The sequence below is a fragment of the Aethalodelphis obliquidens genome, unplaced genomic scaffold, assembly GCF_003676395.1.
Source record: "Aethalodelphis obliquidens isolate GAN/ISIS:26980383/991018 unplaced genomic scaffold, ASM367639v1 scaffold20, whole genome shotgun sequence".
Classification (NCBI taxonomy): Eukaryota; Metazoa; Chordata; class Mammalia; order Artiodactyla; family Delphinidae; genus Aethalodelphis; species Aethalodelphis obliquidens.
In genome coordinates, this window is record NW_020837964.1 from 186,469 (window position 1) to 199,896 (window position 13,428).

At 52.4% G+C, this 13,428-nt stretch overlaps 1 protein-coding gene across 14 annotated transcripts in view; it reads left to right on the forward strand.

Annotated features, from left to right (window-relative positions):
• The first annotated feature begins 12,329 nt into the window (after window positions 1-12,329).
• The window catches only part of FANCA (FA complementation group A), a 51,204-nt gene continuing 50,105 nt past the window's right edge, over window positions 12,330-13,428 (forward strand). For 3 of the 14 annotated variants that reach the window (XM_027118897.1, XM_027118898.1, XM_027118900.1), the window contains exon 1: window positions 12,346-12,875. In XM_027118897.1, the coding sequence (XP_026974698.1) occupies window positions 12,713-12,875 (163 nt within the window). In that variant the 5' untranslated portion in view covers window positions 12,346-12,712. Of the gene's footprint in view, window positions 12,876-13,428 lie in introns of all 14 variants that reach the window. The other 11 variants (XM_027118904.1, XM_027118903.1, XR_003435345.1 and 8 more) reach the window with 8 other exon arrangements.

The window sequence follows — 13,428 nt, forward strand, 5'->3', positions numbered from 1 at the left end:
GGGGGGGGGGTCCGGGGGAGGGGGCGCGGTGAGGAAGGTGGAAGGGACGGGGAGCGGTGTGCAGAGCCGGGACCCGCAGAGGGACGCTTGCAGGGAGGCGCGTACTGAGACGCGGTTCTCGTCGCCCTGCCCGCGAACCCACGCCAGGCTCTCACACGCGTGCCAGGCCAGCATCCAGCCCAAGACCCACCGCGGTAATAGTGGGGCCCCCGGCACGTTGGACTCTGGGCTGCGGCAGAGCCGGGAGGCCCGTGACTGCAGGAGGAGCAGACGGTGCCGCAGAGCCGGCTGGCAGAGTGACCTCAGGAGCCACCACTCAGGGTGATGAGAGGCAGAAAGACCCGAGTAGGAAGCACTTAATAGGCGTCCCTTTCCAGCGGGACACGCGGCAGCGTTAAGAGCCCCGGTGTCTCCGTGGAACATGCGCAGAGGCGCAGTTCACCGGCGGTGGAGCAGCGCTTCGTACCCGGCTGGCCTCTCGCCGTGCGCGGGAGGCGGCACCGGCTCACAGCCTCAGGCGAGGCCTATTCAGCCCTGGCTGTACCGGGTCAGAATAACACGGCCAAACGGCCCTGGGAAGTAAGAGGCAAAAAGGCAAGGGTCCGACCCTGGATCCCCTGGGGAGCTGATGTCGTGCAGATTCCTGGAAATTTCTCCATGCTGGCGATATTTTCAGGTCTGAGGTGGAACTTTGAACTTGAAAGTTCCGTGGGAATTCCTTACTGTCAGATAACCGCATCTGGAATTTTAATCTTCCAGCAAAAAGGAGTTTGGTAAAGATGAATTGTATCAAAAGTTTTGGTGTTCAGCAGCCGGAGACTTTCAGGGCCTTCCTGGCCCTCGGCGTTTATGCAGCCCAAAATCGCAGGAGCGCTCTCACTTTGCAGATGGAAAGTTGGAGCCTGGGGCTTGCAGTCTCCGGAGTGAACCGCAGGCACCTGGGACTCAGGTCAATCTTCCCGCCTAATCTTTACCCACTCTAAACCCCCATCCATGGTTGTCAGTAGACGGAAGGGAGAATCTCCGGGTCTGTCTTAGATCAGCGACAGCGAGAAACCCACAGTGGGGAGTTCCCACACAGTGGTTAGGAAAGGCCCTAACTCACAACACACAGTGCCAGGGATGTGCGATACGCAGAGCTGTCCTCCCCCACGTGGTGGTTCCTGATGGGCCCACGCAAGGGGTGCTTTTTGCTTTCAGATTCCGTGGGGATAAAGACTTCCACTTGAAACATTACCAGCTCACCGAAGTTAGGGTCACTGCTCCTACTGTAGGCCGAGCTACCCCTCTGACTCCTGGTGGTGGGAGCATCTCAGGAGGGGCACCCTGGCCCCAGAGCGGAAGGTGGTATACTCTAATTGGAAGCGGGTTGGGTTGTAGCCAGAAGCACCTTCCTTGTTCTTCAAAGGGCCTCAGGTTTCCCTTACTGACCAGACGGTTTTAGGATCTCAGTTGATGACCACGGGCCTTGGTAAGGACCTAGTTCTTGACTAAAAGAAATGCACAACGTGAGAGTTGTGAGTTAAGTTTTATTTGGGGCAAAATGAGGACTATAGCCCGGGAGACAGCATTTCAGAGAGCTCTGAGCAACTGCTCCAAAGGGGTAGCGGGGGAGGTCAGTATATACATGATTTTGGTGAACAGGGGTATGTACAGTCAAGCCCGTTTTTTTTTTTTTGTTTTTGTTTTTTTGCGGTACGCGGGCCTCTCACTGTTGTGGCCTCTCCCGTTGCGGAGCACAGGCTCCAGACGTGCAGGCTCAGCGGCCATGGCTCACGGGCCCAGCCGCTCCGCGGCATGTGGGATCTTCCCGGACCGGGGCACGAACCCGCGTCCCCCGCATCGGCAGGTGGACTCTCAACCACTGCGCCACCAGGGAAGCCCCAAGCCCATTTTTTTGCAGAGAGTTGCTGCAGGTCACGGGGAGCAGATGTCACCATTAATGATTTTAGTGCTTTTCTAGATACAAGGAGATGCAAGAATTGGGCTCATAAAATCTTCTTGTGAAAATATCTGGCTATCTGAAGGACTGTTGTGCCAGTCTTTCCCAGTGCCCAGAGGGCCTCTTTCCTGATTTCCACCCCGAACTCCTTTCAGGGGGTGTTGAAGTTCAGCAGCTGAAGCACCTCATGATTTAATCCTCGGAGAGGTAGATGGCAAGTGTCAGTTTGTAGATGGCATAGTGATGACTCGCACCTGCCTGATGCAGGGGCCCTGAGGTCACCTGTGTAACGTATGATACCCTTTCTGATCTGGCATTAATTGTTTTCTCAGGGATCCCTGTGCACTTCAGCCAGCAAGATTTAGAACACTGGGGTTTTACTAAAAAAAATTTTAAGTTAGGTAGGTTCTACTTCCATATCTCTTGGTATCTGAAGGTTTGTCCCTCTAGCCACAAGCAAATAATGAAGCAGAAGCATCCGTCGGCCCCCTAGATGCTCCTAGAAACCATTTCGTTTTTCCCTGCCAGGTCATTTATTCGTACATCTCCCAAAAATGTCCTAGATGAGATCTAGAAATGGACATAAGGTGAGAAGTAACAGCCTGCAGGTGGTGGTGGCAGTGAGCGGGGTTTCAAGCTCTTAGATTGGGAGCCCGAGAGTGGCGTCTAAGTCAATGAAGGGAAAGGAAGTGAATTCACCAAACCAACGCTGATCAAAGGGGCCCGTGACTCGAGTGACCAGATGCAGCAGGCTCTGATCTGGTTGCTAGAAGCTCTGGGTATAGTGACAAGTTCCACCCATTGGTCACAAGTCAGAGTCAAGGTAATCACTTCCTTCCTGGGGTGGAGTACAGCCCAGGCACAGCCATACTTTAAAAAGCCGAGTCAATATTTTAAATCAGACTGAGGGCTCTGCCATAAGGAACTGGTGTGGGTAAATTGATAGCTGTCTGGGCTCCACACACTGAGGGAGAGCAGACGATGCCTGGTTAAAATGGGAACGGGGGGACTTCCCTGGCTGTCCAGTGGTTAAGACTCTGCACTCCCAATGCAGGGGGCACGGGTTCAATCCCTGGTCAGGAAACTAAGATCCTGCATGCCGTGGGCGGGGCCACACACACACAAAAAAGTAGGCATGGGGTTTATCCCAGTAGGAAGTGGCTCTCGGGCTAATATATGGAGGTCTTTGTCTGCCAAGTACGCAACACAGAACGTCAGCGTCAAAGAGATGTTAGTTCTTCCATGACTTGAAGTTGCCCCTTGGAGTTTAGAAATGAAACAGGCTATTTCCAACTGTTCAGAGTCTCAACAGAGAAACATGATAGAAATTGATGGTCAGTCATGGACCCAACCTGGAAAGCGTTGGATCCAGGTCATTTCTACACGACGGGATCATCAATAGACCACTCCTGAAGCCACGTCCTTTAGCCTTCATTTCCAATACACGAGGAAGGCCCGGGGAAGGGAGGCTGTGCTTGGAAGCAGAATCGAAACATTTAGTGACGTGACTGATCCACCAGTGCTTGCAGTTGGAGAATCACTCTCAAGTTATCGCATTAGCAAACACACTCCCCAAACATTCATCTTACAGTGTAGGCTGTTCATTCACACATATTTGCTGAGCACTGGGCGTTAATGTCTTATGCCTGGGAAAGACCAGTGAAAAACCTGCCCAGGTCCTCCCAAGGATCCACCAGTCTCTCAGGGGAAACAGCCACGAGGAAACACAGTCTCTGCAGTCGGGGAAGGGTTACAGGTGGCTACATAACCCCACTGGTTATGTTGGTGTTTTCCCATGCTCTGTGTTTGATGCTTTGAGGGAATTAGAGATCATGTCCATGCCAGGGCAGTGCAATCAGAGGGGTGGTTGGCTCATGACTGCCATTGGCCAGAGATTCAGATCTCCAGGAATTATACCTCTGAGCATCTTTGCGGACACAGAAACTAAAGGATCCTAATTTTTGGCCCCTGGAAGCCAAAAAGATAATTTAGGACTGGAAGCCCAGGTGCCCTGTGGAATATAGTTACCTGATTGCAGGAGGGGAGGGTGTAGGGCTCCAGGGTCCAAGGTACCGCACTGAGAGCACGCTGAGGGTTTTGAGACAAAGGTCAGAGTGAGTCAGGCATATGAGCGATTGGGTTAAACATCAAAGACAATTTGAGATGAAAGGCCCTTGGACTCCCCTAGACACAGGTAGAACCACTTCACCTGCTGTGAGGGGAAGGCAGAGGCTCTCAGCCTGCACTGAATTCCACTTCAGCTTGAAAAACAGGTCGGCTTCTCCCAAGGGACCTGCACACTGAACGCTGTGAGCAACGAGGCCCTTGTGTCCACGACTCAGAGGTCCCTGAATGCTGTCTTTGTCACGATCCTTGCAGCGAGGCAGGGCTCAGGGGTCCGGGAGGAAAAGCTGAAACTCGAGAGGCTGTGGTTTTGTGCTTTAGGATTATTTTGGGATAATGATAAAGCCCATGAATCCCCAGGGATGCCAGATAGGCCCAGGCTGTGCTTGATCTCTAAAAGGGAGCCCAGTACAGCTCTGGGGAAAGGGCTCTGGGACTGGCATGGCTGCAGGATTTCTAGGCTGGTATTAGGAAGAGGTGGAGACAGGAGAAGAGGCGGGGACCCAGAGCTCAGCTAAGCCCAGGTGATGAGAGGAAATCCCACAAGATGATGGGAAGAGGAGGGGAGGCAGACAGGGCTGTCCTGTGAAGGAGGGAACAAGGAGTACTTACATGCTTACCCCGGATTCCCGATCAGGAGCCGAGAAAATACTCGAGAACACTGTTTGCTCCCCATTGATGACACTGGCGGTCATTTGCAGTTGTATTTATGTTGTGAAAATTAACAGAAGCCTCATTTAAAATGGAGTCGGGAGGCCAGAAGTGGGAACACTCACGCCCTACGACCCCACCTCAACTACAGACCCAAGAGGAAGAAGCTTACTACTTTCCTACCCATCAGGGCAAGGAAGAATTTCTCCCTGCCCGCAACAGCCCAGCCAATGAGACACCACCACAGCTCAGCCAATGAAAAGCCACTACACTTCCAAGTCCCAGTTTCCTCCAATGGACCCTTTGTTTACAACATCCTCTCCCCAAACGCCTTTCTCTCCTCTATAAAAGAAGTTCCTCTCCTTTGTCCTCTGGACTTGCCTGGGGTTCGCCATGGATTGCATGTCCTGAATTGCAATTCTTTGCTATTCCTGAGTAAACCCATTTTGCTGGTAAAATAACTGGCCGTTTCATTGTTTTAGGTCAACAATGTTTTGAACAGGTAATGCAGGGAAGTTAAAAAGGAATCAAACGTTTTCCAAATGTACACACACACTAGCTGCTGTATCAACTTCTCTGTCGTACCATGTCTTCCGCTGCACAGACTGGAGTGAAGCAAGCTTTACCTCAGAGCTGACATGTGATCTTGGATGGGGGGGTGAGCCTCAAATGCTTGCTGGGGCCTGAACTTGGTAAGATTGTAGAAATAACTGTGTAAATTGCTGTTGGCTAATTTGACATGGATCGATGTTCAAAAGTACAAAAAGGTATAAACTGCAAAATCTTCCACCAGACACTGGCCCCAGGGGTAGTCACTGTGTCTGGCTTTTGTTTATCCTTCTAGAACTTCTAGTCATATGCTTGTTTCAAACACACATGTCCCCGAGGTCAGCACATCATACACCCTGTCCTGTGCTCTGCGTATTTACTCATCAGTGGGGGTGGGGGGTGGGGAATGGTTCGTATCGGCATGTGAAGAGCTTCTGCGTTCTCTGTACAGCTGCATATCCCCGCCGGGGACGGGGGGGGGGGGGCAGGGGGAATAGGCTTTTTCCAGTCTTGAATGGATAACTTTGTACGCAGTGCTTTGTGAGGGCATAGATTTTGTTGGCTTAATTACTGCTGCCCCAAGTATCTTGGACAGTGTAAGAGTACAGCTGATACTTGTGCAGTATAAATTCTAAGAAATGGACTTGCTGGGGCAAAGGATATACAAATCTGTCATTTTAATAAATATTATCAAACCGCCCTTCACAGAGGCTGCACACTATACACTCCCACTAGTAATGTTTGAGGGTCTTTATTTCCCTAAGCTCCCTTGAGGCAGGGTGTGATCAAACTTTTGTATCTTTGATGCGGGAAAAATGGCTTAATTTGCATTTCTCTTATTGGAGTGAAGTTGAACAACAGATTCTTTTAAAAAATTATTTAACTCAACTAGTATTTATCAATGCATTTCTGAATGCTGGACGGTGTTCTGATAGGGGTATAGCAGTGAATGAAATAAACCTGACCTTTCCTCATTCACAAAGCAACAGCACATTTTTGGTGATGACCCTGACCATTCGGGTAAAATTTATTTTATGTTAACCATTGCACTTGAGGTTTGCAGATCGTCACAATTATTTTATATTCCTAGAGCAATGGCTCTGACACTTTAGCATGCATCGGAATCCACAGGAAGTCTTGTTGAGACCTAGGTGTCTGGAACCCTTCCCGGGTTATTTTCTGTCTCATTTGGTCTGAGGTGTGGCCCGAAAATTTGCATGTCTAACAAAACCTGGGTGATGCTGAGGCTACTGCTGGTCTGGACACACTGAGAACACTGCCTAAAATCACCTTGTTCTGTGACGTAAACATTTCCCTACTCTTGTCTGATCAGTGTTATAAATTGTCAAATACAAACTACCCGCATGGAATAGCTTACTAGAAAAGAACTATCAATTCTCATAAAGACCATTTTATGTTTGGAAATCTCACCAATGAGTGTTTGGCGGGGCTGGGTCACGAGGTGGCTGGGTGCGGAACCTGGGTCTAGTGCTGGCTCATTGGTGGGCAGGGGCAGGGTCCAGGAGATCCCGGGGCTTCACCCACTGATGGGTGAAGCCAGGTCCTGGGGCTAGTGCAGGCCCACTGGCGGACAGAGCCAGGCTCTGAGGTCTGGCTGCAGGGCCCAGGGGTCCCAGAGGTGGTGTCGGGCTGCTGATAGATGGGGCCAGTTCCTGACACAGCTGGCTGCGGGGTCCGGGGATGTCCCGAAGCTTGTGCCTGCTGCAGAGTGGGGCTGGGTCCTCGGTGGCTAGTTGAGGGGCCTAAGGTGTCTCAGAGCTGGGCTCGATCCTACCAAGGCCGGCTGTGGGGCCACAGTTGTCCTGGGGCCGCTGTCTGCCTACTGATGGGTGAGGCTGGTCCAGAGTCTAGAGCAGGCTCACTGGTGGGCGGGGCCTGGGCCCAGGGGATTCCGGAGCTGGTGCCCGCCCACTGGTGGGTGGAGCTGGGTCCCAGGCTCTCCAGCTGCAGGGCTTTGGGGTATAAGGTCTAGTGCTCGTGCACTGGTATGCGGGGCCAGGTCCTGGGCTTTCTGGTGGGCAGGGATGTGTCCAGGGGCGGCTGTGGGTTCGGGGTCATAAGGCAGCCTGTCTGCTGGTGGATGGAGCCGCGTCCCTGCCTAGATAGCTGCTTGGCCAGTATTGGTTCCTACGGGCTGGTGGGCCCAGGTGGGGCTGGGTCCTGAGGCTAATAAGCTAGAGGAGGATTCCACAATGGCATCTACCAGGACCAGAGCCTACATGGTAGAATGAGCTCCCACAGTGACCGCAGCCAGCGGTCTGTGTCCCCTGGGTGAGCTGTAGGTGCCTCCCGCCTCTGCGGGAGGCTCTCCAAGCTCAGCCAGTGGGTCTGACCCAGGCTCCTTTCAAATTACAGCTTCTGCCCTGGATCCTGGAGCGTGCGAGGTTTTGTGTGAGCTCTTTAAGAGTGGAGCCTCTCTTTCCCACTGCCCTCTGGCTCTCCCAGAATAAGCCCTGCTGGCCTTTAAAGCCAAATGCTCTGGGGTTTTGTCTTCCCGGTATAGACCCTTGGACTGGGGAGCCCGATGTGGGGCTCCCTCGCTCCTTAGGGAGAACCTCTGCGGTTGTAATTATCCTCCCATTTGTGGGTTGCCCACCTGGGGATATGGGTCTTGGCTAACCCACAACCCCGCGTGACTACCCATCGTTGAAGTTCCTTCTTTATGTCTTAGTCGTGGAAGATGTTTTCTAGTGGCTCAGTCTTTTTCATCAATAGCTGCTCTGTAAATAGTTGTAATTTTGGAGTGCCTTTGGGAGGAGGTGAGTTCAGGGTCTTCCTGCTCTGCCACCTTCAGTGATTCCCCCATGAGAGTTAAATTTTTAATTGAAGTATAATGTACAGACAGTAAAATTCACCCCTTTTAATGTATATGTTAATGATTTTTGACAAACACAGTCATATAACCACTGCCACAATTGATACGTTCCATGACCCTTACGACTGTTCACTTCCAGTTCTTGTGTCCAATCCTCTGGGCTAGCACTGGCATACATTTTATTTTTACATACGCAATAAACCTGCAATTCAGTGCTACTGTTTTTGCTTGAAACAGACAATTACCTTTTAGAGTGATTGATATTTACCTTCACTGTATTCGTCTGTGTGTAGATCCAGGCGTCTGATACATTCCTTCTGACTGGAGAGCTTTCTTGAATATTTATTCTAATGCAGGTCTGGTGATAAACTTGTTCACGTCTGAAAAGTCTTTATTTTGCTTTTTATTTTTAAAAAGATGTCTTTGCTAGGTATAGAAATGTGGGTTGATTTTCCCCCTCAACCCTTTAAATATGTCGCTTTGTTGTCTTCTGTTTGCATAGTTTCTCGAGAGGAATCTGCTGTAATTCTTATCTTTGTTATTCTGCATTTAAGGCACCTTTGTTTTCTAGCTGCCTTCAGGACTCTATTTCTTTGGTTTCAGCAGTTTGAATATGGGGTGCGTGTGTCCGTGTGTGTGTGTGTGTGTGTGTGTGTGTGTGTGTGTGTTTCATCCCATGTTTATCCTGTTTTGTGTCTTCTGAACTTCTTAGATCTGGTGTTTGCTGTCTCATTATTTTGGGAACATTCTTGGCCATTACCTCGCAAATATTTTTTCTGCATTGTTTTCTCTTTCTTCTTTTTTCGGGAGTCCTATGACATGTATGTCATACCATTTGGTAGTATCCCACAGCTCTTAGGTGCTTTTTTTTTTTTTTTTTTGCGGTACGTGGGCCTCTCACTGTTGTGGCCTCTCCCACTGCGGAGCGCAGGCTCCGGACGCGCAGGCTCAGCGGCCATGGCTCACGGGCCCAGCCACTCCGCGGCATGTGGGATCCTCCCGGACCGGGGCACGAACCCGTGTCCCCTGCATCGGCAGGCGGACTCTCAACCACTGCGCCACCAGGGAAGCCCGGTGCTCTTTTTTTTTCTTAAGTTCCTCTTTATTTTCCTGTTAGAGTAATTTTTATTTCTCCTCACCTGTGTTGAGCCCACTGATGAGCCATTGAAGGCACTCTTTATCTCTGTGACCATGTTTTTCTCTCTCATACTTTTCACGTGTCTGCTGAATCTCCTCATTCCTTCATGCACGTTGCCCACCTTTTCCACCAGAGACTTTAGCATATGAACCATAGTTACTTAAAATTCCCTGTGTGACTGTTCCAACATCTGGGCCACATCTGGGTTTGGTTCTGTTACCTACCTTGCCTTTTAGGGATGGGTTGATTTTTTTTCTCTTGCTTCTTTTGTCTGTCTCGTAATTTTTGATTGCATGCCCAACATCGTGTGTGGGCCAGGAGAGTCTGAGGTAGTGTTCATGCCTCCTTCTCTGCTCGGTCATTAGTGGGGTGGGGGGGGTGAGTCAGTCTGGTCTGGCGTTGAGCTGGATCTGTGTTTCAGTGTGCTGTGGCCACCTTCCACACGAGACTCCTCCAGCCCTGCCCTGTGCTTATGGTGGGGATGAGGGATGCTGCTGAGGGGTTTTCTCAGTGCAGCTGCCCACTCTCCGCTGACAGCCTTCCTTGTCTCTGCACACTTTGGCCTCACCCGGAGTGGTGGCTGCTGTTACTATCACTCAGCACTTGTTAGCTTGGTGGTGATGGGAGCGGTGTTTTCTGTTGTCCCAATGCAGCCTCAGCGATGGTCTTTGAAGCTTTCCACATCCTAGATGCAAGTTAAATTCGCGAGGTGATTTCAGGTGAAACAAAGGCAAATTTTAAACAGATTTCTTTAAGTTGTTTCATATTTAGTTTATGATACAGGAGAATAATGGATTTCCATTTATATTGGCACATACAGTTTTCTTTTAAATTAGATTTTGGTTTTTAAGAAGTGATTAAATGTAACGGAAAATAGTCCCTAAATAATGCTGATTATCAGTGGGCGCTGGGAAGGCACATGCACGAGCGATGTTTTGGAAACACTGAGCTATGGCCGATTTCTGATAGAAGGTCTCACCCGGCACAGGAGGCACGCAGGTCATGACAATGGCATGTTCGATGTGCTTCAAATAGCTGCTTTTCATCGTTCTTTGAAGCAGAAGGATGAGGACTGCGATGATGGGCAGGAGGGGATAGCTCTGGTGTGCCTGGGGCGTGTGTACGCGTGTGTGGGTGTATGTACGTACGTGTGTGTTGAAGCTTCTATGACCTACTTCCCCCGGCAGCCCCATCCAGGGGTCTGGCATCTTGAATCTGACACACTCACGCTTGAACTCTGAGCCCCTCCTGTTATTGCCTCTCAAACCGTCCTCCCAGTGTCTCCACCTCTCAGGTGAGGCGTGTGTGTACGTATATGATGCACGTGTATATATGATGTATGCATGGGTATATGATATGTGGATGTATGTACATGATGTGTGTGTACAGTGTATGTATGCATGACGTATGTTTGTATGATGCATGTGGGTGCAATGTATGTGTGCATATGACATGTGTGAATGATACGTGCATGTGTATCTGATGTATGCATGATGTGTGTATATGTGTGTGTATGACGTGTGTACGATGCATGTGTATATGGTGCATGTGTATGATGCGTGTGTGTATGATGTGTGTATGTATGGTATATGTGTGTGTATGATGCATGTTTGTATGTATGTATGATGCATTATGGTGTGTGTATGTATGGTATATATGTGTGTGAGATGCATGTGTATATGATGTATGTTTGTATGTGTGTGTGTATGAGGCATGTATGGTGTGTGTATGTATGATATATGTGTGTGATGCATGTGTATGTGTATATGATGTATGTTTGTATGATGTGTATCTCTGCCCTCCCAATGGCTCGGGTTAGAAAACTCTGCACTTCTTCCTCACCTGGCAGATCAACCTTCGAAGTAGGAACCGAGCTCATCACTTCTCTCCATCTCATGACCCCCGCGCTGGTCACGCCCCCTGTCCGTTGCCCAATAATGGCCTGAGGCCATCCCCCTGGCCTCTGTGCCCTGCCTTTGCCTCCCTACAGTCTCTTTTCAACCAGCTGCATAGCTCGTGATGTGCACCCGCCAGGGCCCTGCTCCCTTGGCGCGGAGGCCGAGGGCTTCACAGCGCTTACAAGGCCACGTGGGTACTCCCCTCCCCTCCTAAGCTGCTGCTTAGTGTGCAGCCGTGTGGTCTCTGGCAGCTCTGGTCTCAGCCAGCCTCTTCCCCTTGTTTACCTCACTGCTGGGTACTCAGCAGCTGGACGGCCTGTGATGGCCTAATTTCCAGGTCTGGCAGCAGGCAGGCTGCTGGCCAGGGCATGGGACTGCTGGCTGGGCGGCCACCTCTCCTCCACGTGGGTGGTCCTCAGCAGGCTCGCTCACGTGTGTTCCTTGGAGGTACCTGGCTCTCAGCACCATCTCTTTTCAAACTCCTGTTTGTGTCACGTCACTCCTGTGTCATTACCAGCCCAAACGGAAGGGACGGAGATGGGGGGGAGGACTCGTGGCCGCTTTTTGCAATCCCCAAGGTCCACCTCCAGTGGACCCTTGTTTACGCAAGTTTAGCAGCCCCCACCCTGGGTTGGGCAGCAGCAGTTATGCAGGGTGGTCATGGCGTGCATGCAAACTTGAAAACTTGGAGTTTCCAGCCACGTGGAAGCAGTTCAGGAGGTGGCAGTGGTGCTCTTTGAGGGCATCCTGCACCCGCAAGGTCTTCACGGCCGATGGGACCATGTTGTGTGAAAACCCGGACACTGAGACACGGGGCTGCACAGTGATTGTGAGATAACAGAAATGAATGTCGGTCTCTGTGCCTATCGTGGCACAGACCCCGTGAAACCCCTGTAAATTCCTAAGTGGGAAGAATGCTAGGAGCATCTTTTTCTCTAACAGGTGGACACTGGGTGGGCTCCTGGTTGGCTCCGGCACAGGGGCTGAAGGCCAGAAAGGCCAAGCCATGCTTACAAGCCTGGGATTTTCAGCCCTCCTTCCCCCTCATCCTCCAGAGAGGGGAGAGGGGCTGGAAAGGACTTCCTGTGTGTGACCCCTGTGGGTGTGACCCCTGTGGGTGCGACCCCTGGCTGTGCTCGGCCGGGGTGAGCGGCGCTGTCGACCAGGCGGCCTCTCGTTTACACTTAATTGAAGTCAAGGCAGAGCAAGCCTCAGCTCCGCAGTAACACCGCCGCCCCGGGTTCCGCGGGAGACGAGGGCGCAGACTCGTCCTACACGGTTTCCAACTGGCAGCGCGGTTTTAGCGTCTCCCTGGATTTGGGTTTGTCGGATTGCTTCTTCATGCCCAGCTCTGGGTCATCTCGACAGGACTAACGCACAAGGGATGGCACAGTGTTCTCGCCCGTGACGCCGTTTGAATCAGCACCGCAAACCTCCAACGTCAGTGCTACCTACCTGGCCCAGGCGTCAGTCATACCGCGCTCCCGCCACCACCAAGATGGCCGCCGTGCGGCGCCACCAAGATGGCTACCGAGGCTCCGCCCTGAAGGGTGCGGCCGGGCAGCTGGCAGCCAATGGGCGCGCGCGCCTGTCCGCGGCCAATGGGAAGGAAACGCGGGCCAGAAGCCGAGAGACGTCGCCCGTGGCTCGTTCGCGACATGTCGGCCTCCCAGGCGCGGGGCGCTGCCTCGGACCCGGGGCACGGGGGCTGCAGGCGGGCCTGGGTCGAGCTGCTGGGTAGGTGGGCGCGGGGCCCCAAGACCCCTTCCTGCCCCAGCCTCCTTCGGCCCGTCCCCGTCCCCCCCCACTGCGCCCGATCGCGGCCCGTCCCCCCCTCACCTCGACCCCCTCCCGTCCCCCGCTGACTTCGACCCCCACCCGTCCCCCCCCACCCTGACCCCCGGCCCGTCCCCCGCTCACCCCCGACTCCCGGCCTGTCCCCGCCTCACGCCGACCCCCGCCCGTCCCCCGCTCATCCCGGTGCCCGGCCTGTCCCCACCTCATCCCCGCCCGTCCCGCCTCACCCCCCCCGCCCTCCTCCTCCCCCACGCCCACCCCGAGCTGTCCCCTCCTGGCAGCCCTCTGTCCACTCTGTCCAACGAGTGGCCAAGAGGGGTGTTTCCAGAAGGTAGGGAGTTAAGATTCACTGCCCCCCGCCCCCAGTAGCCTGGATGACAGTAACTGTTCAGCTCCGCGTAGCCCCAGCGTCGCGTAACCTCTTTGAAAAGATCAATCCCGGGAAACGAGCGTTGGTACCATCCTGCCAGCGATACTACACTTTACTCGGGTT